The sequence below is a fragment of the Drosophila suzukii genome, chromosome 2L (assembly GCF_043229965.1).
Source record: "Drosophila suzukii chromosome 2L, CBGP_Dsuzu_IsoJpt1.0, whole genome shotgun sequence".
Classification (NCBI taxonomy): Eukaryota; Metazoa; Arthropoda; class Insecta; order Diptera; family Drosophilidae; genus Drosophila; species Drosophila suzukii.
In genome coordinates this window covers 12,001,363-12,028,960 of record NC_092080.1, presented here as the reverse complement: position 1 = coordinate 12,028,960, position 27,598 = coordinate 12,001,363, and the positions used below count along the sequence as shown (strand labels likewise).

Genomic DNA, 27,598 nt, shown 5'->3' with positions numbered 1-27,598 from the left:
ACCAGTTATTAGTTTGTTAAGTAGTTCGGATGAGAAATTTCTCAAAACAAATAAAATGCAGCACAGCAGACATTATGGAGTAATTAACTTAATTTTTTAAAATTGTATTGCATTGGCTGGAGAGTGGGTTAATAGTTTTATAGGAAGGGCTGGATGCTTTCAGGGATCATAACATTGGATAAAAAACTGTTATACATAAAACAAACACACATTAAGACAAAAGCGGAATGCAAACAAAAAGGTTAATGCTAAAAAAAATAAATGGGATACAACTACATTCGTAATAATGTTTTATAACTGTCCCATAACTGTTGTAAGGGATTATTTTTTTTATAGGACTAGTTATAGGACTGTTATACAACTGGTATACAACCAATGGGTGCTAGTCAATAAAACTGCAAACAAAATTGAACAACTTCAGCAGCCCAGCATAATTTTTTTTGAATGCAGAATATGAATGCCTGGCACTGAAACAATCGATCACCAATTAACAACATCCTAGTTTCAAAGTTATATACAGTGGAGAATAGGCGAAATTTGTAGGACCAGTTTAGAGATCTGTGTTGAGTGAGTGCGAGGAATGAAGTTCGAATCCAATTGCAAGACTATTATATTATTCACCGGAATCAATTTTAAGAGAACCAATTCCAGCTGAGATGAACAGAGATTGCTGACAAAGTTTAACCTACAAGGGCTGACTGTTACTCTACAATGATATGCTCTGATCTGTGGGCTCTATATACAATAAACATATTTCGTATATAAAGTTCGTGTGGTTAGTATTTAGAGAGTTATCATATGTACGCTAGTATATGTGGTAGTTTTAGCATTGTCTCTTGGTTCACAGAGTTTCGAAATTCGATAATGGCCGGTTTGGATTGCTCAAGACATTTTGATTTCAGTTAGGTTCGGTTCGGATCGGTTCGGCTTAGCTCATTACTTTGGATAGTATGTATATGTGGCGCTATCCTCTGATCTTGGGGTGGTGGGCGTCGAGTAACTCGCGCTTGCTGATGTTGTTTCTGTTGAATTGTTGGTGGTGTTGTTGTTGTTCTTGGTGGTTGATGTGGTTGTTGTTGTTTTTACTGTAGTTGTTGTTGTTATTGTTGAAGTAGTAGGAGGTGGAGGAGAAGGAGTTGTGATCTTGGCTGACTCTAGTAAATTAGTTGCTCCCGGACTAAATTGTAAAATTCTACTGGGCCTTCGTCCAGTTGTAATGAGTCTGTAAAATAATCATCACAATAAAAGACACAGACGAGGGCTCAACCACAAAATATCCACAAACACAGAATAACGCCTCATTTTGAGTACAAATAGTATAATAAGCAAGGTTTTTTTTACTTTGCGGAATAGGGTGCAACTAAAGAGTGTGAACAAATGGGAATATTAAAGCGGAAAGATTATCGTAGGAAAACGGGATATACTCATAGGAAATTTTTGGATAAAAAGAAATGGATACCTCTGCGGATTCGACTGATGAAAGCCGAATCTTTTTTTAATCAAATCCCGAAATGGGGATATTATCAGAGCAGAATCAATTGAAAATCTGGATCACATAGTTGAAGATCTTGTTTAGTCAAATCAATAAAATTAGCATTAATTTTGTGTCATGCTAATTTTTAAAGCTAATTATAAAAACAAGGAACATTTGAAAGATAATTTTTCTACTTTGAAATAATAAGAAATAAGCTAAAAATATTAAAACAATAAAAATATTAGCTACTGAGTAATATTAAAATGTTAGCTTTAACCAATAATTTATGCGTATTAGTAAGCTATTATATATACAAGCGTAAAACGAGGAAACTATTTACTGAAATGGGCTTTCAGCTAGGTTTTTAGTGTAATTTAAGAGCTTGGATTAGACACTTAGTCCTTTACGGGTTGTCTAGCAGGCCTTAGGGTAAAATGGCTTTAAATAAATATTATCGTACCAAAAAATATTTTATCATGTAAATGAACATTCCTTAGAGTTCGGCTACAGATATATTTAGCATAAATATTATTGTTATGAGAAAGTATTATAATTTTAGGGAATTAAATCATATATTCTTATCATGATAAGGTAATACTTGGATTTAAAGATAAACTTCTTGAAAGACTGGTCAACAAAAAATAATGGGTCGTTATATCAATATATAATAGATATATTTAACTTCAGTTTTACCACTTTGCAAATCTTTTTGACACTATCACCCAGTTAAATTCAAAGATATTCAACTTTATGAAATTTTACTTAAAATACCCATTTCAGTCTGATAGAGAACACAAAAACACTAGATGAGTTTATCAGCACAAACCAATGAGCATAGACAATTAGGTGTCTGACCAAGTGGACAAGCAACTTACCCGCTCAGCTCCAGCATGGAGCCCCTGCGCACATTCCGCCGGTGACTGGCCGTGACCGGAAATGGTCCGGAATGACCATCCGGTCCCAGCTGATGTGGCCCGGCGCCCAGCGAACCGGAGGATATCGACTGGGAGCGCTTGTCCAGCCGCGGATTGTGCATGGACGTTGATGGAACATTGGCCGGTTGATTGGACATGGGCACGACCATCGCATCCGACCCACTGGCGGCTGTGTCCACGGCTCCCGAGCTGCCGATGCCAACGCTTCCGCCCTTCGAACTGGAACTCTCACGCCGGAAGAGACCTATGACGGACTTGGGCTGTTTAGGCTTGTTTATACCACCTTTTTTTTTGCGGATTCGTAGGTCGCATTTTTGGAGGGGTTTTATTTTACAGGGTGTTCGTGTGGTGTTTTCGTGGTGTGGTGGCGTGGGTGGGTGTTTCGAGTGGGCAACAGTTACCGAGGGAAAACAATGCGGGGAAAAGAGAGAAAGAAAAAAAGGAACATTTTAGGAAAATCACAACGAAATGAACAACAAATCAGTAAACACACAAAAACTGGGGTGCAATTTTGCCATCGTATATCGGTTATCATATTTTTGTCACTTGTGCTCATAATACAATCAAGTAAACTATAGACATATAGACGATTATACAGCCAGATTGAAACATATGTACAGATCTGTTGGGGCTTACACAGAGAAAAGAAATAAATCCTTAACTGCTTTTAAACATTTGAAATGGTTTCTCAACTTTTTATTATTTTAAAATACCAATTTTTTTTATTTTATACCTATATATTGTCTAAGAACTCATACTTGAGGCCAATAAATTATATCTCAGATTTTTCTCTGTGCAGTCCCACTTGGTTTAACCAAATTACAAACAGTAATCAACTGAGGACATGAATATATCGAAAGAACAATCATAGGAGAGCCCCAAAATAACCTTTCGGAAATTGTTGTGTGATTGTCGGAAAACACGTTTCCTATCCCTTTGTTAAATATCCTAAAAAGCTTAAATAATTGTGTGTTGCATACATTACCTAGGAATGTTGCACTGGGGGAATTGTAGGCCAAGTACTCCTTGTTTGAAGCCCAGGCGGGGAACTCGTTCTGCTGCACTGCATCCGTGCATTCGTCACCTTGTCGTTTCCACGGCAGCTGGGATTCCGTGGCGGTTGGCGTGGCCACACGCCTCTCCCCATCGGATTCGCGGGACAAATTGCGATCCTCCTCGGGAATGGGATGCTCGGCCACTAAATATCAAAAACAAATTAATTAAAATACATATATACCATAAAACGTTCATATTTTATGGGAAAAATTATTCTATTGGCTTCGCTTTGGCATGCAGCATAAAGTTTTGAACTGCAGTTTTGGCATTTAGCTGTCGATTGTCGAGATGGGTGCCCATTTTGGGATATATTGTCAACATATTTTCAACATAAGCGCAGTTAATGGAAGAGGAACACAGTCAAAGGGCAAAAGACAAACAAGGTGCGCTTAACTCAAGTAAAATTATATGTCACATAAGGAAACTAAGGATTAAACTCTATAGATTTCCTAAACAACAGTAAATTCGAAAATATAATGGGTCATCCCTTATTCGATGGTAAATTCGTAATTTAAAATGCCAATTTTTTAAAATTTTACACAAATATTCAAGAAAAGCTGGTACTTTAATACCATTAATGTTATAATTGAGTTTATATATTTTTAATTGGGCATTACGGGGTATTTCCAAGATCCCTTTCTTGGACACCAATATCTTTTTGGGCTTTAAAACAGCTAATTATTCACATAAACTGATATTTAGAATTCCCATTATTAAACACATTTTAAGGGGTCATAAAATAAATCAATAAAAAACCATTTAGTAAAAAAAGAAAAATTTGGTCATGCACAAAAATGCCATGCTTTGTTTCGACGTTTCTTTTTTTTCAAACATACAAATCTTTAATTTGTTGTGACTTTTCAAATTGGTTTTAGGTTAGTTAATGAAGCTAAATGCAGGTAATTTCGAGCTTTGGCAATAGTAACTTTCAACTGCATTCGAGGGCTAGAATTATCTACCAATCAATGGCAATTGCCGTAACAGAATGTAATGATAACTAATTAGATGGGTATCTACGTCTAGGCAACACTTAGCATGGCTAATAGTTTTGGGGATTGAAATCAAGGTATCCGACTTCATCAAGTTAAGGAATTAATAATATTAGGAACTAAATTAAAAAAAACTGATAGTTATTAACAGAGAATTGACTAAATCGCGCAAAGTGCTGAGCACAAAATACGATTTGTTGAACTAAGCTTAAGGCGCTCTATGAGAATAGTTAATGGCTGGCTTAATATGAGGTCTAAGTACAGGTAATGCTGAGCAATGTAGAGGTGTAGTTGTGAGAAAACTTATAGGATGGTGTATTGGCAAGTATTTCTATAATCTATATAACTTTATTGGACTCTGGATCGTTGAAATTTAAAATTGTAATATTGATTTTAATAGAATTACAATAAAGATTTATTATAAATATTATAACAATTAAATGCGTAATGGTTTCTTAAAAATCTTTACATATTTCAATACGCGATAGTAGTAATCCAGAAATGGGAATTTAATCTTTTAGAAATCAAATTTTTTTTTCGACGCAGGATAAATATTTTCAACTTATGATCTGAATATAACCAAGAATTTAGGCATGTAGATGATCGAGAAGTGAGCTATTTATAGCATTCAAAACGATAGTTATAAATGTCGTTGCTGTTTTGATTTGTTTATGGATGGAATGTTCTGGAGATGATATCTTTTACCAATGCTCTGGTATGAACGATCCCGCCGCCACGGCAATATCAATTCGGCGGCCGTGGGCCCAATGGCCTGATCCGGCGACTCTAGATCTGTATCCGCACCATCGTCGACCTTCGGTGCATAATGCTGGACGACGATACGCGCCTTGGATGCATCGAAACCCGGCAGGTTTTGGATGTGGGCTATCAGGGAATTGTTATTGGCGCGATCCGAGTCAGCTAATCGTAATTTTTTGCATTCAGTTCATTTATTTTTTGCGCCCAGCAACATTTTATCGTTTTTTTTTTTGTATTTTTTTTGTTGAAGTGATTGGTTTTTGAAATAATTGGGAAGGCATAAAACAAGAAAAAAATATGTAGAAAGTTCGTTGTTATAGCTTTTATTAGGTTCTCCTTAGGAGGTAGAATAAGAACAAATGCAAGAATACAATAAGAAATTAAAAAGATAAACAGAAAATAAACAGGACTAGCAAAGCTTTCTCAGGAAAAATAAAATCTTTGGTTTAAGACAAGTGTGTTATTTATTTTTTATATATTTAATAATAGTTACCTACTACAGAACTCTTGTTCAGCTACTCAACTAATCGATTTATGTACAAATACTCATAAAACCTTTTGAAGATTCCTTTCATTTCAGGCAAAAAAAATATACGATTAATAAAATGATGGCATTTTTGTGTGAACAAAACAAGGAAGGTGGGCCACAACCAGAATATGGAAAATATCAGATATTGCCATATGACTTCTGATTGGGTATAGAAAACTGGCTCGCAGAGCAGGAGAAACAATGATATATATGTATAGAGAGAGCCCATATAACCATAACCATCTAGGGGCTGCCTATGCTCTATGTAGACAACCTCATAACTTAATATTTTTTTTTACGTAAAATTAAAATTAGTTAACAAATAGGGATGACTTTCAGGAAGTAATGAGAACACTTACGTGATGATTTGGCGGTGAAGGTCAGGCCATCATCCCAATCGTCGCTGGGGCCAACAACATTGATCTCGTTGGGATTCTGTTGGCACTCCTCGGCTGTTTCATTAAGCACATTGTTAATATAGTCTTTGAATGGTTCGAGTTCGAGTTAACAAATAAATGGGCACAGGCAGAACAATTATGTATGTGTATTGCAGTTTGGGTTATTGTTTTCGATTAGTGCACAAATTTTGTTTTCAGGTTTTGTTGGCCAATTGTGTTTGTTTTTTTTTTTGGCATCAGTTGGAAGGAAGAGCAATGCAGGGGAGAAAGAGAAGGATTCGGTTGAAATCAAATTAGTTACCAATTAATTACCAAATTTTTAAGGTTTTCTCCTTATCAAATCAATTTAGGCAACAGTTTAGCAAGGAGTTTATAAGGTAATTTGTTTAAAAATATTTTACACTTTAATAAATTTGGCAAACCATTGACAGTTCTTGATTATAACGTTGACTTGCCATTTCTACCTTACAAACGCCTTGAGTAAACTTTTTAATTTGGAAAATAAAAGTAAAAATTCATTTTAGTAGGGTGCATTACATGACAACAAAAAGTAAAGGCATAGTGAGTTAGGTTAGTATGACGCATGAAATAGTGTTTGAAACTAAAAATTCACTACGCTTTTCTCTACAAACTTAAAGAATAGACAGCGCATAATAATTTTTTAAAACATTAATATGCCGTCTGATCACTGTACAAAGGAGAACTCAAATGAAATAAAAATAACATAGTTCTACAAATTGATTTGAGAGAAACTCTACGGACTTTTTTTTTGACTGGAACGAAATACTTCGATTTTTTTTAGATTATTGCTGATTTTAGCGTCATTTACCTATTTCTAATCTACGATATTTGTTAAGTGAATTGTGAGAATGTCTTTTTCTGTAAGATTTTTTTCGTGAATGGTTTGAACTCGATTCCGTACCATTGGTGAGCTGCTTGGTGGTGCCATTCTGTTGGAAATCATGGAACGAGACATGATTCTGCTTAACGTTCTCCTTGGCCTCCTGCGGATAGTGGGGGATATCCATTAAAATAGGATTCTTGGATTACAATGCCTCAGAGATCTCTCACCTTATTGCTGGCCCCACGTTTGCTGCGTTTGTGATGTTTGCGATCATTGAACATTCGCCTAAAGTTCATTTGCATTTTGTAATTGACCTGAAAGAAAGAAGTTTTATTTAATTAAGAATTCAATCCTTTAAAATTGGCAAAAACCAGTGGCTGGTGCTTTGAGTGTTTAGGTACTCACCTGGGTGGACAAATCTCTGTCATCTACTGCGTGTCGGCTATAACTAAGACGACGGTGCTGTAAAAACATTGATGGAGCAAATTAAATTTCGAAATCATAAAATGCCAGCACAATGATATAAGTAGAGAGATGTGGCCTTGCAATTATATTGCAAGATAGGACAGTTACATTTAAATAGATAGTATATAAAATACGATTAATTGCTTTCAACTAACATAAACACGAACGTATTAAGTGTAAACGGCTTTCCATAAACATTTGTACATCCTAAGAGTAGAGGTTAAAATTGATTGAGTGCTGAGCCTAAAATACATTTTCCCAAGTATTTTAGGTTTACGATATATAATTGTGAACACAACAAAAGTTGGCAGACAAAATGTATAGGTTTTTAGTGTGGTTTCGACAATGAGCTCAAAGAGTTCAATACAAAATTTAAAAGGAAAATAAGTAGTTTGGAAAACATAAACAAATGCAGATTGTAAGTAATAAATAAAACAGTTATAGTGTGATATGATATTTAAAGGATATTTTATAAACTTGTGTGCTCCATAAAGATATTTATTTAATGATTGAATGACGAATAACACCTATTTATTTAAAGTGAACTAAGCTGATAAAAAAATAATAGTGTTACTTTTCAGTGTTTATTCGAACTTTTAAAATAAACTTTTACATAAGGCATTGACAAAAAAATTAGTTGAAATGTTTAGAAATATATATAAAAGATTATTGAAATTACGCTATATACAATTATGCAGACTTTATTTTATTGGGTAAAGTTATATCTTTATAGTAATAATAAAAAAAAACTGGTATATTCCATATATTTCTTTCATATCTCAGTAAATTTTATTTCTAATATTTATTATTTTCGTATGTTTGTCGTTGAAAATAAATAATTGAATGTAAAGATTTCAATTAGAAATTTTTATTGAATAAAAAGCATTTATTTACCACATAATGTCATAAATAAATATTGATTTTCTTGTTATCCGATAAGTGAAAAGGGTATATTGATTTAAAATATTTAAAGCCTAATAATTTTTTTGTTTTTCTATAAATATTTAAAATGTTGTATTTAATCATTCTTATTACTGAAATCTGTGGGACATTGGAAGTCATTTAGGTAAATTAGTTAAGCATAATTTAAGGATTGTTTTATGTATTATAACACCAATTAGAAGACACATTTAGAATATTTGCAGTCAAAGAGTACAGACACAACGTGTAACATTTAACAAAGTAGTTATCATTAGTTAATTCGAAAGGAGTTTATCAAAATTAACCAAGAAACAGATCAAATTAATTAGAACAAAAACCAATGAACCAATTTATTCGTACCATTTGTATTGAGGCCTTTATCGCGATATTTTGAAAATTTTTATTTTTGATTTGTTAGGCACACGAAAGTTTGAAGCGGTTTTGATTTATTAAAACACGTTGTTGAGAAGTTGATGACGAGTATCGAAACAACGGGAAAGAAATTAAATTAAATGATTAATCACAAATATATTTATATAGAAATATCAGATTCATATATGTATATAGTAAGCCATAAATATTTATATTCAGAGCCAGAAGCGTAAAATGTGAGAAAACTATATGCCCAAAGTACAGAACAAAACGGAAAAGTAGAATGTGAAGTTACAGTAGAACTTGGCATAAAGACTCTTTAGTGACTACTATAGAGCGAAAAGGTGGTGACATAGATTTATAGATATATAAAATATCAATTAAGAGTAGGAACTTTTGGGCTGTGATAATCTTTAAGGGTAATTAAAGTCAAAACTGTTTGCTATAGAATATCCAACCAAGAGTTTATTATTACAAAACGTGAATTGGAAATGAAGATACAAATATACGTCCAATACATACCCTTCTATAAGGCTTCAGTTCTTCGGCCAACAGATGATGGATCCTGGCATCAGTCAGATCCTTCTTGGATGGATTATAATCCAGCTCAGCCATGTCTAGATTACGCGAACAGGTATTGTCTAGATTTGTTAGACTGGGACTAAAGAATGTTTCAAAGAGGCATCAGTATAAGTTTACCATAAATAAGATTATAGATTAAGTACATATTTACTTAAGGTCAAAACCAAAGAAGTGGTGAAACGAATTTTAGATATAAGAAGAAATAGAAAGTTTGAGCTGGTGTCACATAAATCTTTTCTTAGGACGTAACCTATAAAAAAGTATCTAATAATATATTTAGTAATTAAATACATTTTTTGATTAAAGATTTCTGTGACACCTTTGCTCTTTTTGTGTTTGTTAGTGGCCAAATTGTTTAAACTAATATTTTGTGCAAGTCCATGCTAATATTCGGTTAAATTCACTACATCAATTTTGAATTTATTCGTACTCATGCAAATATACGATCAGTGTGAGTACAGGCAAGATTATCGTTCAATCCAAAATTCGTTTACCAGGTGGTGTATATGGTTGGCGGTGCCCACCTGCCCCCAATATAGTTATTGGTATAGTTCCGGAAAAGGGCGCTCATCGACTCGGTGCCCGTCATCTGGCCGATGGTGGATGGATTCCGCCTCATCACCTCCATGGCATCGCGCATTGTGAGTTTGGAGTACGTCTCGATGATCTTTGGCTCGGCGCCCTAAGTTGGGACAGGAAAAAATAATAAATCGGTATTTGTTTTTTATTAATATGCTTATTACTAAGTATTTTCTTCGTATTTATTAAGGTTCTTTGGTGAATTCTTTTTGGTGGATTTTCTTGAATCTCGACGCTGCTGCCTCCAACCTTTGTCATCTGCATTGGATGCACTCCCCCTTCTATTCTTGTTCAGTTCTCGCTCATAGCTTTGCATGGGAATATGGTCCAATAAATGCAATTCATTAACTTCCTGAGTGGCAGTTTAGGTTTAGATATAAAAAGGCCAACTTCGAGATATGCCCAACCCAAACTCCCCACTTAAACGTTTAAAATACCTTGAGATCTCTGATCAGCAGCGGACGAATGAAGCGATTGTCGAAACGCTTGAATTTATCACGCACATTGTAGTTGCCTGTCTTGCCCACAATATCCTCAATGCCAGCCATCAAGTGATCCATGAACTATTAAGATATAAACTTTAGTAATGAATATATCTTGTAACCATATAGATAACTCACCCTTTCATGAATTCGCTCATTCATGGTTGGTTTGCGCTTATTGGCCCGTTTCACATTTAGGATCTTGACCAGCGGCTTGATGGTGATGCCTTGCAGGAAGACGGTAAAGTAAATCACAGCTATCGTGGTGGTGACAAACATGTTCTTCTGCTTGACCACATTCTCATCGACCAGAAGTACCAGGGCAAAGGCCACAGCACCGCGCAATCCGCCGTAGGACATCACAAACTGATCCACCCTGGACAATTTGTGCAGACGGAAGCGGTTGGCAAGGGCGGAAAGCAAAATAACACCTTAAACATCATAAAAAATGAGTCAGTAACTGGTTTATGTTTTACATCATATTAAAATACTTACCAATAACACGAAACACCGAACAGAAGGTAATGGTCAGCAGAACAAAACACGTATTCCATACATGCATATTGTTCACAGTGGCCACGCCTAGGAACATAAAGATAATGGTCTCCGCCGAACTGGACAGCATCTTCAAGGCATATTTAACAGTCGTATGCGACTTTTGTGAAATATTCGATTCCACATAGTTTTTCATCGTTATACCACAGAAAGTGATGCTGTTGAATAAGAAATGTGAGCAAGAGATTCGAAAATTGGTTACATATAACACAACTCACGCTAAAATGCCGCTCATGTGAAAGATTTCCGCATTCAGATAGGCCAGGTAAGCCATCACAAATATGAATATGGGTTCTATGACTCGCACATGATCAGTGAACCGGGTTACCAAACCTGTGAGAAAGCCCCAGATGATGCCTGAGGAAATGAAACAAATTGCAAGTTAAAATCTAGTTAAACTGGCAAAATCAAGTTAAAACATGCACTCACCTATGGCAGTGCCACCCAGTGCAACCACGAAGAAGGAACCCACACCGCTGGCAATGTCCTGGGCGATGATTTTGTCCAAGCCAATCTCATTGTAGGACTCCATCATGTGGTACATCACAACCTGTGAGGAAGGAGGAGGGGGATGTGGAAAGGTGATTTAGTTAACCATGTCGGGCACTTGTTGACTTAATTGCTCCCACATCCTGTGTCCCACACTCGCCATCGATAAACCCATCTTACCGTAACGGCATCGTTCAGCAAGGACTCGCCAAAGACAACAATGTACAGGATCTCGTTGACGTGTATCTCCTCAAATACGGCCAAAACGGCCACCGGATCCACGGCGGATATTAGGGAGGCAAACAGAAATACATCCATCAGGCCCGGAGTCTCGGTTTCCCCGTAAATTCCCATCTTTCCGCAGGCGTATAGCGAACCACCTTCAAGGGAGAAAATCAAATAAAATAAAAAAGGGTAAAATTAAATCAGGCGATGCAACGATGGTATGGGTATGCAATCTATTTCCAACCCATCAATTTCCCAGAGTCCATCTTGAACTTAATTAGATACTGGCCAATCGAAGGCCGTCTGTGTGGCATTGACATTGCTGCAGCTGTTTGTTGTTTTCGAAATGCATCTCCAAGTCACTTAAGTCAATTGATAAGCGTGTTTTCCCAAGAATAATTGAGTTAGCAACGACGCAAATTGAATGTTTGCCATAAAATTGCTTGTGAGGCTCTTCAATAAGCACAAATTGTGCCACCAGTAAATATTGTAAGCTGCAAAAGCTTTCCAAGGAATCCATTTGATTATTTATTTTTACATTATTCACAAGTTTTAATGAGTCTTAGTCATAACAGAATGTGATTATTATATCATCTTTTGCATGTTCAAATAGGTTTATTAACCATTTGAAACCATAAAAAGCATGATGTGAATATTATTTAAGCTAAACAAAACCATAAATATAAGTCTTGTAATGTTCTGGAAATCTGATTTTGGTATAATATTCTGGAAAACTGGTTTATATACTTAAAATTTGCCATAAAACCAAAATGAAAACAGTATATTAAATCCCTCAAATGAATTATTGAAGCGGAATTTTCATTTTCCAAATGAATCACGAGAGATAAGTTAGCAGCATTGTCCGCCCATTGTGATATGTAATCCAATTTGTTAAGCATAAGTAATTGGCAAGTCTGGATGTTTTGGAGGGGTAAATGTGGCAACTCGAGCGTATATCCCGCCGTCCGTTGGCGGTTTCGGTCATTCATCTAACTGGCGTCTGCCACCCCTTTTTACCCACCCATGGTGCCCCCCATTTTCCATTGTTATTGTAGCACATCTGCGGTGGCAGCTTCAGCATCCACATCAATCGCATGTTTTGTTCCACTCTGTCTAAATCACATCTAAGCGGTCATCTAGTTAGGGCAGTGCCACGCCTCTCGCGTGTCGCCTAATTTATTGGTAGTGAAAAAACATACATATGCCCCCCAAAACCGCCCTCTTCTATTGGGGGATTACAAAAGTAAGGCATTTTTTTATGGATGATTCAGACGATTCAGCTTCTGTTTACTCATCTGTATCAGGTGTCTAATTGCAGGCGTTGCTGACACCTTTTGTAATTGTCAACCATTTGACATGTACTGTTCACATATTTGCTTTGTTCAGGCTGGGAGTACTTCAAATGAGATTATGTACTGCGAATTGTATTTGTCAATATTTAACAACCAATAATTAAAAGCGAAAACGTGTAAAAAAAATTGTAGCCACTCAAGGTAATATAATTTTACAAATTAAAGCATGTTTATTATAGTTTCATTTTACAGCCCATATGAAAAATATGGATTTTTGAAAATATATATAGCATTATTATTACATCTGAAAAATATGGATTTTGATTGTAAAAATGAAACTATACACAATTTTATTTCAAAATGAATATAATGTTCATTTCATGAAAAAAGTCATTGACACATTAAACCAAAGTCCCTATCCAACGATAAATAACCCACAAGAGACTATATTAAACCATTGTTTGTCATTAATAAATTTAGCTGAGTTTGCTCATGTGCCAGCCCCCACCAAAACAAACAAATATAATGGACCTCACACAATCGACACATCTAAACGACAACTTCCATTGACCGGTTTTTCAGTTGATAGACATAGATGGATGGGATTAACAGTCGACTACCTTTGTTGACTTGGCCATCAGCCAAAGGACAGGAAAATTCCCCCGAGAACCAGGAATCCAGGAACCCAACTTGGGTTACCGCACTACTCACCGATGGTGGCTATGTTGAAGATGGTTCCGACCACTGCCATCAGCAGGATGGTGCCCAGGTTGTCGAAGAACAATCGATTGGGCATAAAGTAGCCTGCGTCCAGGATGATCGGGGGCAGCATGTAGAAGAAGAAGGTGTTCGGGGTCAGTGGGGAGACGGCCACATCGGTGCAAAAATAGAGCACCACCCCAATGACCACGCCCACGACAATCAGCAGGCACGACTCCGGAAATATTAGATGCAGTTTGGGCGTCATATGGAAACCTGAAATAAATGGTAAGCTATATAAACTTTCTTGCTAGATAAACACGAACAATTCGGCAACGCAAAAGCTTATAAAACTGTGGGTGTTTGAACGGAAATATTTCCATTAATTACAGACAGCCTGCCATAAAAACGAAAACATTCCCATTTGATGGAAACGATGGCAAATTTGCATGCAATTTCGAAGGGGCTCTTGCTTTGGCTATAGTGAGCCCTTTCTAGTTTATACCCTTTTGCCCTTTATACACCACATCCCCAACCTCTTAATTCTACATCATTGCCCCAGTCCCCCAACAAAATATTTTGGGTTCAAGGGCACAAAAACGAAGGATAATTATGCTTCGTAAACAAAGTCAAAATGGTGGGAAAGTTTCGTTAAAAATGTAAGGACTCAATTTGCATTTTTGGTGTTCGGAATTTAATTAAAAAACTTATAGGGTGCTCATTCAATTTAAGTACCAAGTTTATCTTTAAATATAAATTAAGAACAGTGGGGAATTACCAACTTCTTTAAATATCCTGTTCCAATGAAATCATAATTCAACTAAATAGTAATGCTATAAACAATAATTTTAAAGCTTTAAAAGTTCTTCAGATTTACGGAAAGTTTCCAACATAAATTTTCCTATCTGGCTGTAAAAACTCGAGTTTATTTCCTCGTTAAGTGCCAAGCCTCTCATTTTACAATCGACCTTTCCACTAATTTGTTTTTGGCCAAATGGCATTGGCAATCAAGTTTCGCCTACATATTTTCGGGCCCCACTTAAAAATAGAAATTGAAATGGAAACAGGAACCCACAGAAAAAACAACCTGCCATCGTCCTTGATGTTGGAAATCGGATTTTCTCTTGCCCTGCAATCAAGGTTACGGGCAGGGTTACGGATAAACCTGTCTGACAGTGGTATATGGCCGACATTTGGGGCCAGAAATAAATAAAGCAAGTCTTAAAACCTTGGTAATGAAGCCTCGAGAGGCTTGAAAGTGGTCGAGTATCAAAGTAAATGATAAATGCATTGCCTTTTGGGCCCAATTGTTGCTCGGGGCGCAGGGTCAAGGCCCCAAAACCTACGGCTTGTTGCACACATCCATCCTGGGCTTATGCAATGTCCTTCGGCCAGGACTCGGACCCATTCGCCCACACGGTTACGTCGCCGGCTTGACGCAAATCTGCATGTTGGCGTCGTCGTAGTTACAGGAATTACATAAACCATATTGATTTTGCCTGGCAACAGCAGAAGGAAAATACAACAGACACCCACGCCCAGGAACACAAAACTGTGGCTTTTCTTACACAGCTAAAGGATTCGTTGTTGCTATGGAAAAACCACATTTTCCGCTGATTGTGCACTGGTTTAATCTACATTATTTTTGTTAATTGGCCAGTTTTAATGGGTTAAAATATGACAATTTTAGACCCACTCAGAAGGTAAGTTAAATATCCTTATTTAAACTTCTGAATATATTCAGATTGAGGTTCAGCAGTTATTTGGGACTCTTAAAATAAAAATTATTTTTAATAGTTAAATAAAATTTTTATTTTTAAAAGCCGCAAATTTAAAGTTTATTGGTAAACTAATTACTTTAGGAGAAACCAAATGTATCTGTATTCACGGAAATTTCTTGTTACGTTTCCATCATACTTTTCTTATTGAGTTATAAATAAATAACTGCTATTTTCGGTTTCTAGTTATATCATATCAAACGAAAACTTTTTGCTAAAATAGTATTAATCAAAAATGTCTTGATTAATTAAGATGTATACTTCACTCACCGATTTTCGCTATACTGGCGGACAGAATCCAGATTCCGATGATGAACGGCGTTTTCACCCGAGCAAAATCCACACTGGAGAGGGGATACCTCTCCATCTTGTGCCCTTCGCCGCCCTCCGCATCCTGGTCGCTGGATCTGAGTGGCTCGGCACGTGGCAACCTCACGGGTGGCGTTGGATCCACATCCACCCCATCCATGGGCGGGCTTTGGGGCAGCTGTTTTGGTCAGGAAGGAAGAGTAAATTAAATCACGCATTAGCGGTTTATAATTGGTAAATGGGATGGGGAAAATTGATAAATGCCAATACCCACCAAGGCAAACATTAAATATTTACATGGGCGTATAAACTGCGGAAAATAAAATCCAGACCTGGTGAGTTGGGAATATCAGGGGCTGAGTTAAGCGTTTGGAAACACGCCATTGAAAATTACAATCATGTTTTATTAATGACGCACTCGAACACGATAGTGTCTGCTTTTTGCTTTTGGTCGTCAGCGGTTCCAATTTCTACACATAAATTCTGGTTAAAATGTTGTTCTAGGTCAGTGATGAAAACTGCTAGAATGTCGGATATATTTCCCCTCTTCAATAAATAAATAATGAATTGTGTTTTGGGTTTAACAAGTTGGAAACAGACTATACTTTTGTGCGCACAGATATTCAAAAATGACGTCAAATCGTTGCTAATTAATTGGGGCTTCCCAACATTTTTAATTGGTTTCCGATATAAGTTCAATGACATCTATATTTAGCAATCCTTTTGTAGCTTTACAAAAAAAAATAGTTTTGCCAAGATACGTAATTAGTAAATCAATCTTTTATAAGAATCTTGATAGGAAATCACATGTATTTGCTAATTAGATCATTTTGGTTATGGTTTTGAATTAAACATAAAAGAACAATGTATTGGATAATTTTTGTTGTTATGGGAATATACGTTTATCATAACCCAGCTACAGTCACACCTTTTAGTTTCCCATATAAACTTGTCGATATTTCATCGCTCATTACTGCAATTGAGATTATAGTTTATGGCCCTAGTCTTTTTTAATTGAGATACAGTCAAACTTCTCCTAATAAAATTGTTGAAAACGTATAACTGATCATTAAAAAAATTAAAAAACTCTGAAAAAGAAATATGTTCTTAATTTTTTCATAAGAAATACTCCTAACTGTAAATTGTATTTAAAACAGAAGCATAAAAATTCAAATATAGGTAATACCTAATAGTATATCCTTCAATGTCCTTTTTAAAAGAATCCTAAGCTAACTTAGGTTATAAATATACAACAAAAAAATACAAAATTAAATATATTGATTGAATACATTTTTTGAAAAGATCCTTGCAAGCGCATATCTACTGTATTTCCAACGAAACCCGGAGCTTCAGTAATTGCAATCACCTAAAGAGCTTTAGTTGCACACCGGATATGCTGGTAATGCCTGGCTTTATGGCCATTGAATTGGATTGTGGATTTCGGATTGTGGGCATACTCACATTTAGCTGGGTGACCGCATCCGCAATATCCTTGCCATCCTTTGCCGAAGCCACGCCCACCGCACTCGTGTTCGGCCGCCCGTGGGCGATGCCAAGGATTAGGATGAATCCGCATATGAGCAGCATCCTTTTTCCGAGAATCCCCCGCCAGTCGGAGAATGTGCAGGTTGTTTTGCGTGCTGCGAATGCTGTTTGTGGTTCTGTTCTTGTTTTGGTTTCATCTCTCGGTGGCGATGCTATTGCATCGATTTGATTCGCAATCATCAGATTAACTAACTCTATACTTTTGGGGGGGAAATCCGAGCGGGAGGATTTGGTCCTCCAGCAGGCTCTGCGGGCCAGATTCATCTGCTGCTGCAGCGCCGGAGTGGCACTGTCGTAATCCTGCTCCGTGCGGTTGCTCATTGTGATCTGGATTTCACTCTCCTGATCCTGGCATGCTATAATGTACTTCTACTTAGCCAGTTTCCTTCTTAGTTACTGTGTTCTGTTTTCTAATTTTTAACTGCAAGGAGAGAGAGTAAATAAATATTAGATAACTCGTTGGGAATTTATTTTCTATTATCACTCTACAAGTCGACCGACCTGCACCAATAACCAATCGAAACTGGTTAAAACCCACGGATTTTACCAACCATGAAGACTTCTGGTCAAAATCCAGATTTACGCCATAAATTCGCACATTTATATTTATTCTTTTTCTGATTAATTCTCTTTGATTTGGTGGCGCATTCTCTTTGGACTATTGCAAATAAAAATGTGCTAAAATCAAATTGGATTTTCATCTGCCTGCGGCACGTGATTTTCTATAAACTCAGAGCAATGTGGGTGTGGATTTATTTAATCATCGTTTATTATATGCCGCAGCTCAAATCACTTATCCAAAAAGCTCATGTTTATTTCCAATGTTAATTTGCAATCTATTTGCAATAAATCCAGTTAAATTCAAGTGCTCTTGTGTGTCCACTTGAAACATCGCCATTCCTTTTTAAGATTTAACACAAAATTATCAGACAGATAATGTTTGTTTTTCGAACTGGATCGATCCAGTGCACTTAGCGCCATGCGAAATTAGCGAGTTAATACCAATAGTAAATATGGCCATAAGGCAGGGTAAACAAATATAAGTGGAACAGCCTGCCAGTTGGGGAGTGCGATAAGATGTGATTTGTATTATTGGTGAAATTTTATTAGCAACAGTAGCGAAAGCTTATCTATCGAGTGCGGGAGATAAAGCCAACCAATTAAATGATTGTCACATTCGAGATGCTGATAAATTGGAGGGCAATGTACGATTTCTGTAATTGTCTCGACTTGAGCAATTGAATCTGTTTGTACTGCCACAATTCGTTGATCTGTTTGTGCAAGTGTCGACCATCTCATTATTTAAAATTGATGGCCAATTTAGGTTTATCCCTCAAGGCGTCCTCCATCATCATATTCAATTGATCCTGGCAATGGCCGTGAATTTTCTAGGCTTTCCCCCACCATCAACTACTTGGTGCAAAGTGGTGATTAGATTACCGCCCACAGAATTTCAAGTTCAGTGACTTTGATTACAAACCGTTAACAGTTGAGCAACTAACCGGCTTTAATCGAGAGTTTCCCGCAAAATCTGTCTGAATCAAACTCAAGTGGCATTAGTGCAAAACCGTTTGTTTTAATTAATTGCTTAACAGAAGAACAGTGGAATGTATAAGCAAAACATGAAACAAATTTGTGGAAATGATTTTAAGTATAGTACAGTATAGTGAATATAATATATTGCTATTCAAACATGAAAGAACGCGAGAGTGCGAGGAATATGGAGACAAGCATGCAGCAAATCGGTTGTTTCCGATATTGTACTATTTTCTAGCTTTTTAAGTTTCCGAGATCTCAGCGTTCATACCGACGGACAGACGGACATGGCTAGATCGAATCGGCTAGTGATCCTGATCAAGAATATATATACCATATATGGTTGGAAACACTTCCTTCTACCTGTTACATACCTTCGGACGAATCCAGTATAACCTTTTACTCTGCGAGTGACAGGTATAAAAATGTTTTCTTATATATTTCAATTTCATTTTATCTTGTCTTATATTATCTAGGTATCTCAAAACTTTATGACAGTGAGGGGAAACTTCAGTTTCCTGTTGCGGAAATATAATATTAAGTGGAATACATCTTTTGCGATGCCACTAGAAAAGTTTCATTGCTCCTGGCCCACTGTAAGAAATCATTTTGCCAGTATATTCTGACAACGTTGACCCAACATCTATAGCCATAAGTCCTTGAGCATGAACGAATTGCGCCACGATTTAATTGATTTCTTCGCACATCGCCAGCCGCTGAACACCCCCGAAATGTGTTAATATTTAATTTGAGTTTACTTTTTGGTCTGCAGAGCCCCTACACCTTGGGTTATAGACGTGAATGGGAATGATACCCCCGCAAAACCCCTTCCTGCCAACTACCCACTCCGTAAACTTATGTTTATTTTGGCCAGTGAGGGCGACTAATTCCCGATACAAATGTAAATATTTGAGACGGGAATTTTCATACTTTCATGGCCAGAGTTCAAGTTTAGCCAGCGGAAATAATGTATTTTTAAAGGTCAAACGATTTCGAAAAAACTATACTATATCAGCGAAAAATAACCAATTGGGAATACATATTGTATGTAAGATGTATATTTTGGCCAGCCACCAAGAAAATGTTTTTCTGTGCCCACCGACTGAAAGACTTTTTAGCAAAATAAGGCAGGAAAATAAATGTATAAAAAAGCCAACCAAGTAAGTTTATTTTTCCGTAATGCAACGCAATAAACCAGGAATGGAAGGAATTGCATCGAAAATATATAAGGGACTGTACTGGAAAAAAGTTGAGTTGACTGTACCAAATCTGAAAAGCAGAGTTGCATTCTTGGATACAATGAACCTGGAATAGAATGAGGGGCATCGAAAATATATTTGGGAATTTACTGGAAAAGCAGATTGTCATTTGAGGTGACTGTACCAAAATTGAGATGCAGAGTTGCATTTTTGGTGATTACGAAAAAAGTAGTAACTTAAAATGATTTCGCTTCGGTAATTTACTTTTCAGTTAAGGATCGTTAAATAAATAAACTTTTCCAGCTGTCACTGGCACCCATTAATGTCAACTTTGTTTGTTTATTCAGGTTCCCGAACTTTGCCCCAACCGTTTTGAGGTTACGCTTTCGGCGACAGCTAATCGATAACATGCGCCACAAGGGAATATGGAAAATACCATCGCAGTTGCAGGGCGAAATTATTTATAAACAAATCAAAGCCAATTGATGTATGAAAAATGCAACAGCGAATGCAACGGCAACGGCAGTCTTTAAACTGGCCGAAACCCCCTCGAACCGGTTTAAGGCGATTATCCAGAATACAAACTTGGGGACCGTGGCAGCTAACTTGGCCGAAAATTGAATCAATGCATCTGGCAGCCGAAACTGTTTGCGACTGAGAATATCGTTAAATGCTTATTATACCACATGCCCGAGTTTATGGAAATTCCGACAGTGCTAACTTAAATAGTGCCCGTTTACGAGCACAAAAAGTATCTATTGTCTGGTCTGTGTAAATTCGATTGGCTTCCTTCCTGAACTCGTAAAATGTTTTTACGGACATGTTCCGGCATAAATAGTTATCAATTTATGTTTCAGCTTGGATTGATTTTGTTAGGTTTTTATAGTTTAAATACGAAAGCGGATGCCAGCAGGTGACCAACAAACTGTTGATGACATATTTTATCATTGCTATCAGTTTAACAGCTTGAAATGATAGGGAAAAACATTTTCATTGCTTATAATCCACGATTGGTTTTAATATCTATTGGCATTATGCAGTCAAGTGACAGGTGAACATTGCTTATTATTTGCTGGCACGACTCTGTTTTCTGCGCCTGTGGCTCAGAAAATAAATATTTATACAAAGTAACAATTATAGATTCACCCCAGTAAGAATTTCAACGGATAATATATAATTGCATTGCAATTTTTAAATTGTAACTTCACGCTTATTAAAGCCCTACAATGAGAGGTAATTAAGGCATTTTTTAAAAGTAAAATAAATTAGTAATTAACTTCAATCGAAATTTGTTGCCTTTACTTTGTTTTATACTATTCGCCAACGTTTGTTCTACTACCTAAATTTTTCAGCAAGCATTCTTCATCCTAAAACAAATTTGACTCGACGTGTTCAATTTGAAAAGTCAATTTGGCTTAGCCAAGGAACATTAAGCAGAGAATTAGGAACTACCCCTTTTTTATCTCATCATATTTGGGACGAATTTTGTTCCGTCATGTGTAGACCTTTTTGGCCACACAACCAAAAAAAAGAAAAGATCATTTACATAAGGGAGTTGCTAAAGTAAATTTACATAAATGTAAATGTTGGGAAAAAATAAAATATAATAAAACGAAAGTCAAGAAATAAAACCAAATCGAACCATTTCTTACTGAGTCTCGAACTTTGTTCTACTAACAGAAGCAGTGGGTCTTGGAACCCCTCATAAACTTGACATGAAAAATGATAATTTGAGGGTATCCTTATATTCTTGAAATACAGCTATGTTTACTTATATCAATAGGGGAGCCACAAGGCGCCATTAAGATGGGAGATAACGTTCTGAATTCACCCTATTTTCGCTTTTATTAATATTATATGATTTCTATCGATAAATATATGTATGTAACGTCTTATAAAAATTTTACATCATGGCTTTAACTAACTTTAACTTAATTTAACTTCTGAAATAATTAAAGCAGACCGACTTTGATGTTTATCTAAGAGATACCAAAAAGGAAAACACGGATATTACTTTGTTGATTAATACTGGTACTTTGAACGTGCCTAAGTTCCCTTTAAATAAACAAACAAATAAAAATTAAAAACCTCTGCTTAATGTAAGAAAATCTTACGACTTAAAATAGCTGACCAATAAATTAAAGCCCACTGCTTAAGTGACCTTATTTTTATCTACAATAGAAATGTTGTTTCCTAGAATGAGATCACCTTACTGATAAAATATTTCAGGCAATCGGTCAGCTTGAACCTGGACGTAATTAAAAGCTTATAAATCGATTTTCCGTATTTTTCGTTAAATCCCCAAATGGATTTTTTGGCAAAAGCCTTTGTACGGTCTACTTGAGATATTGTTCAATTGATTACAAGCCAAAATAGATTTGTGTATGGTTTATAACAAAAGGCATTATTACATCGATTTTAGTCAAGGTCTAATGATGTGGACTCATCATAAATCGAAATGTTCTTTGTCATACAAGGACGTGTCACTTTTTATCAGATACAAAATATAAATGAGCAATGGAATTTATAGTATTTATTGGTAATGATATGCACTGGTCAGCAGGTAACATGTTTCTGGGAAATTTGATTTATGAAGCTCTGAAAACAGAACAGAACTATAATTGAAATTGATTGTTCTTTAACAAAAATGTTTTCCTAGGAAGCAATTTTTATGGGAATTCACGACACCTTCCGATATATCATAACTTAAACTATTGCTCAGAGTTACTATTAATTGATATCATTTTTACAACAACGCTACTGACCAGCAAATTAAAGAAACACGTTAGATAGCGATAGAATAATGTTTACACATATTTTTATAGATAAATCGGTGCGATATCTATGCCTGGCCATATCTTAATTTATTGGCTGATAATTGATAATGAAATCAACTTGATTGACGATTTAATTCCGCTAACACATTTTTTTGACAGGCCTGTTGTGGCAAAACCCGGCGCCCATATGTATTCTATGTAGATTTTTTTATATAGGTGTTATACATATTTGTACATGCGACTATAAATATTTGTTTATGCATGGTTGAGTATAAAAAACGTGTTTTTTGACTGATCAATCGAAGGCGTTCGCCGTTCATAAAGTATAGAAGTATTCTAAAAGCCAATTTTTCAAATTGTTCTTACCAGAATTTTTTCTATTGGTAGCGATAAGCTGTTCAGCTGTTTAAAAATGCTTGATCTGTTTTGATTTACTCCAAAAATAGTCTTTCAAATTGCGACATGCTCTAAGAGGAATGAAATATGATTATATTTAAAAACCGCGAACAAAAAACTTAACCAAATTTAAAAATTCATGGTAAGTTTCTGGAACGAAATATCTTTAAGTATGCAATTTTGGGATGCACATACAAAGTAACGCAAGAATTTCAAAATAAGATGAGTCAGTAAAAATATCTGTTTTGAGCAAACAAGAAGCTGACAAATATGTATGTATGTCTGTACATATGTATGTTGCCATGCTGTTCCATGTTATCAGGTTGGCAACAACAAAATATTAAGAACAAACAGCAACAATTACGAATTTTTTCTATGTACCACATAAATACATCTGTACATGTGGGCATTTTTGGAATGCGAAACGGGATCAAATAAGTAGAGCAAAGCGAATAGAGATGTGAAAACAAGGGAAATGACTGAGCCGGCAAAAGACCGAAATAAACTCAAGTGCACTTTTGGTAGACGTCAAAAATATAAATAATAGAGAAAAAACTCTGACGTTAGAAACGTGAATATATAAAGAAGACAAGTTATAAATAGATGAAGAATATGTACATACATTTGTAGAAGCAGAAAACATATATTTTACATTTGTTGAACAAGTATCTACATACATTAGGAAAAGTATCTTAAAGATACTTTTTTCAAAAATAGATTTTTCTGACATTAAAAATAATATTTTTTTTGTAATTCGAAATGATCTTTAAGGGAGGAACTTATTTTTATTAAATTTACTTAAATAAGTAATATCTTTTTATAGTCCTCATAATAAAAATTGTAAACTATTTTTGTGAACATACATATGTAACTTCAGAATTGAATGAGCATAAATTTTAAAACATGTGCACATTTTGGCAATAAATTTCTTTCTGTGTAGATATAACAACTTTACGCACGTTTTTCTTGTTCTTTCTTCGTTTTCCTTTTCCGTAACAAATCAGCCGGCAGCTGTTATTTCATTTTCCACTATTTTCGCACTCATTCGCGCCCACTCTCTCCTTTTTCTCTTCTGTTTTTCTATCACTCTCTCTCTTTCTCTGCTTCCGATTTTGTTTTGATTCGCACTGCAGACGTGTGCAATAAATAATGATTTCTAATTTATGCCCGCCAAACGGCACAATTGAGCATTAATATTTATTGACGAAAACAGGCGCACTTTTATTAGTCACACACAATAAAAACACACGACATCACGAAATAAGTGAGAAACACGGCTTGCTTTCGTTTCGATTTACATATTTGAATAGTTTCCCAATGTTTTCGAATAATTCTCGAATAAAAACTACAGTTTTGCTGGGCATTGGAAATGGAAAATCGAATTTCAGCGACCGAGTGGGAAAAATAGAAACTGCTGCGCCGCTCTGCAGCCGAGAACTGAATGCGAGAATCGTAGGAAAATATATTTGAAAGAGCGGAGAACCCGAAATCGCTCCGATAACAGAGGTGTTCCAGCGTTAACAGAGCGTGGGTCTGTTAACCGGCACCCACACTAACATAACAGCTGTTAAGGCGAAGAATGGGAAGGGGGAGAGAGGGGAAGAAAATATAGAAATAAATGGCGAGAAAATATTGCACACAAAAATATTTCTAAACATTGGGTTATTATGAAAAAAACCATGCCTTTGCAGTAGGATCTTAGAGAACACTATGCTGCTAAAACTAAGATTTGATAAAATATATTTCGGTTATTGAAATTGAATTGAAATGAAATGTATTGAAACAAGTGAAAATTTCTAGTTCATTAAACAATTTAATCTTTGATTGCCATTTACACTTCACACAAAAATCATTCTAATTATTGGATAAGTATAAAAATAGGCATGTTTTTGCAGTAGCATCTTGCTGCTAGGACTAAGATTTGATAAAATAGATTTCGGTTATTGAAATTGAATTGAAATTTATTGAAATAAGTGAATATTTCTAGATCATTAAACTATTTAATCTTTGATTGCCATTTACATTTCACACAAAAATCATTCTAAATGTTGGATAATAAAACTAAAACTTAGTTTTGGTCAGATAGATTGAAATTTATTGTAGTAAATTAATATTTCTGGTTTATTAAACAATGATAGATTAAGATTTTGGTTTACACTTCACAAAAAAACCTTTCCAGCTATTGGATAATTATAAAAAGAGGCTTGTCTTTGCAGTAGGATCTTAAAGAACACTATGTTCCTAGGACTTAGTTTTAATAAAATAGATATCGGATTGAAATTTATTAAACAATTTAATCTTTGATCTTTAATCTTTAATCTTATTCTATTGTTACAAAAAATAAGTACAATATGATATGGAGGTTCAGGAATGTCAAAGTTCAAAGAAAAGTAATAAATAATTTAATCTTAACTGGCGGAAAAAATTGTTACTTATAGATTTGTATTATTTAAACTCATGAATTTTTAAAATAGCTATTTAATTTACCTAAACCGGAACCAACCTTTCTACAACCTTCGAAAAACCATTGCATATCCTCAGGAATTGATTGGTCTTGATAAATATAAAATCGTCATTTAAGGGACATGCTTAAATTCAAACGGACATCGTTGGCAATTTCCCTGCATTCCTGCCCACTTTTGTCTAGTTAATTGAAATGAATAATTAAAGGAGCAGGGCAATGAAGGCAGCCACAAATGGTCAGGAAAAGCAAGTTTCCCGCAATGGAAATTGATTTTTTTGTTTTTGTTTTTTTGGTGGCATAACATGGCTGCGGGTTGAGGTCCTGTGTGCAAGGATAACACGATTGTAATTCCTTGATAACTGCAAAGGGCACGGAGCAAGTGAATGTGTGCAGCACTTTCAGAGCAAACATTTCAATATCGTGGCATTTCCATAATATCGATCCAAAGTTGGCAGCTGATGGCGTGGGTGCAGCTCTTTTATCTTTGGCCTGAAACCACGAGACACAGACTGTGGAGTACACATTATCCTTGTACTTGAACGACTGCAGCTAAGTGCACGTAATTGAATCCTTAGGATGGGGGTTCATTTTGCGAAACTGCGTCGTCTGTTGCCTTGATTGGATGTCCCTAACGACGATTTTATGAAACGAGATTGTACATATATTTTTACACACTAAAGCCACAGACAGGGACACTTTTGCACTGCGAAAAAGCATTGAAAAATATTGTTTGACCAAAAAATGAAAAACAAGTATCTTTTAACACCAAAAACTGTTTTTCTATCCAATTTAGTAATCCAAATGGGTTAATATATAATATATAATAATAATATAATCTTATTTTATGATATACAACTGAAGAATCGAAATTAATAACTTCATTTTCAACGTTTCCCGCAGTGTATGTAGTAATATTGCTAATGATTTCCAGAGCTGACAATGGCTAAAAAATTCATATTAGATTGTCTGTGCGGTATATAATTGGATGGGAAGCTGGGTCGTAATAAGGTAAATTAGAAATACAATTTCTTTGCTTATACAGTATTAAAATCACTTTTGGGGCAGTTGCTGTTTTTCTTAACAAGTTATTGGAGAATATAGAATATTTTTAGCCATTTATGTGCTTATCCAGCTGAGAAAAGTACTATGCATTCCCATTAATACATTAATAATGAATTTTAGAATACGAGTATTACCGAACGAAACCCATTAAAATTATACTTTTAAGGCTTTGATAATGAATAAAGACAATCCCACCAAGAAATTTGGCAAACAAACAAAAGGCTATAAGCGGAAAACCGTCAAAGTTGTCCCAATTATTGCTCGCTGGAGATCTGAAGCTATAGAAGTATAGTCCGTAGTCCCAGGTTCATTAGTCTTGAAGTTGAGTGCGTGTGTGCGGCTTAAACTTTCAGCTGGAAAACATAGCAATAATAATAATAACGCCCATCAACCTCCCGAAGCTTTCTCTCCACCGCCGCCGGCTATTATGTAAGCCTCAGGCTTTTCCCAAGGACATGCGGCAGGACGAACCGAAATAGCAAATGAGACAGCTCCTCCACCTCCATCTCCTTGGCCACCAATCATCAGACAGATAAAAGACCATGGGAAATGGATTACAACAATTTTATTACATACAACACATTTGCAATGACCATGGACGAAGGACAAAGGACACGGCTAAACAGCACAGTACAGTAAATCAGGAGAAAAAAACCCAACTGAGTTCTCACTTATTTGGGGCGTGACAAGTGGACAATAGTTATGGCTTTGCCGCAGCGAATTTGGAGCCAAAAAACATAATAATGCAAACTACAGTAAAAACCCATTTGTTAGGACACAAATCACTTACATTACTTACTTTTATTACTCGCCTGATAGATACAATTTTGTATCGCAAGCACATACATATGTAACTAAATAATAAAAAACCAAGCTCATGAGAAGGT

At 35.7% G+C, this 27,598-nt stretch overlaps 1 protein-coding gene across 43 annotated transcripts in view; it reads right to left on the bottom strand.

Moving 5' to 3' along the window:
• Positions 1–27,598, bottom strand: part of Nhe2 (Na[+]/H[+] hydrogen exchanger 2) — a 31,325-nt gene that overhangs the window by 2,555 nt on the left and 1,172 nt on the right. Inside the window, exons 1-21 of one of the 43 annotated variants that reach the window (XM_065868806.2) lie at positions 24,145–24,615; positions 17,194–17,698; positions 15,694–15,910; positions 13,658–13,921; positions 11,610–11,809; positions 11,370–11,490; positions 11,159–11,297; positions 10,881–11,098; positions 10,524–10,816; positions 10,341–10,466; positions 9,819–10,006; positions 9,265–9,403; positions 8,731–8,745; positions 7,390–7,446; positions 7,212–7,298; positions 6,970–7,144; positions 6,102–6,224; positions 5,160–5,375; positions 3,395–3,607; positions 2,350–2,653; positions 941–1,222 (exon numbers count right to left, since the gene is read on the bottom strand). In XM_065868806.2, the coding sequence (XP_065724878.2) occupies positions 941–1,222; positions 2,350–2,653; positions 3,395–3,607; positions 5,160–5,375; positions 6,102–6,224; positions 6,970–7,144; positions 7,212–7,298; positions 7,390–7,446; positions 8,731–8,745; positions 9,265–9,403; positions 9,819–10,006; positions 10,341–10,466; positions 10,524–10,816; positions 10,881–11,098; positions 11,159–11,297; positions 11,370–11,490; positions 11,610–11,809; positions 13,658–13,921; positions 15,694–15,910; positions 17,194–17,598 (3,782 nt within the window). In that variant the 5' untranslated portion in view covers positions 17,599–17,698; positions 24,145–24,615. Of the gene's footprint in view, positions 1–936; positions 1,223–2,349; positions 2,693–3,394; positions 3,608–5,159; positions 5,376–6,101; positions 6,225–6,969; positions 7,145–7,211; positions 7,299–7,389; positions 7,447–8,730; positions 8,746–9,264; positions 9,404–9,818; positions 10,007–10,340; positions 10,467–10,523; positions 10,817–10,880; positions 11,099–11,158; positions 11,298–11,369; positions 11,491–11,609; positions 11,810–13,657; positions 13,922–15,693; positions 15,911–17,193; positions 17,699–24,144; positions 24,616–27,598 lie in introns of those variants that run through there. The other 42 variants (XM_065868832.2, XM_065868799.2, XM_065868805.2 and 39 more) reach the window with 42 other exon arrangements.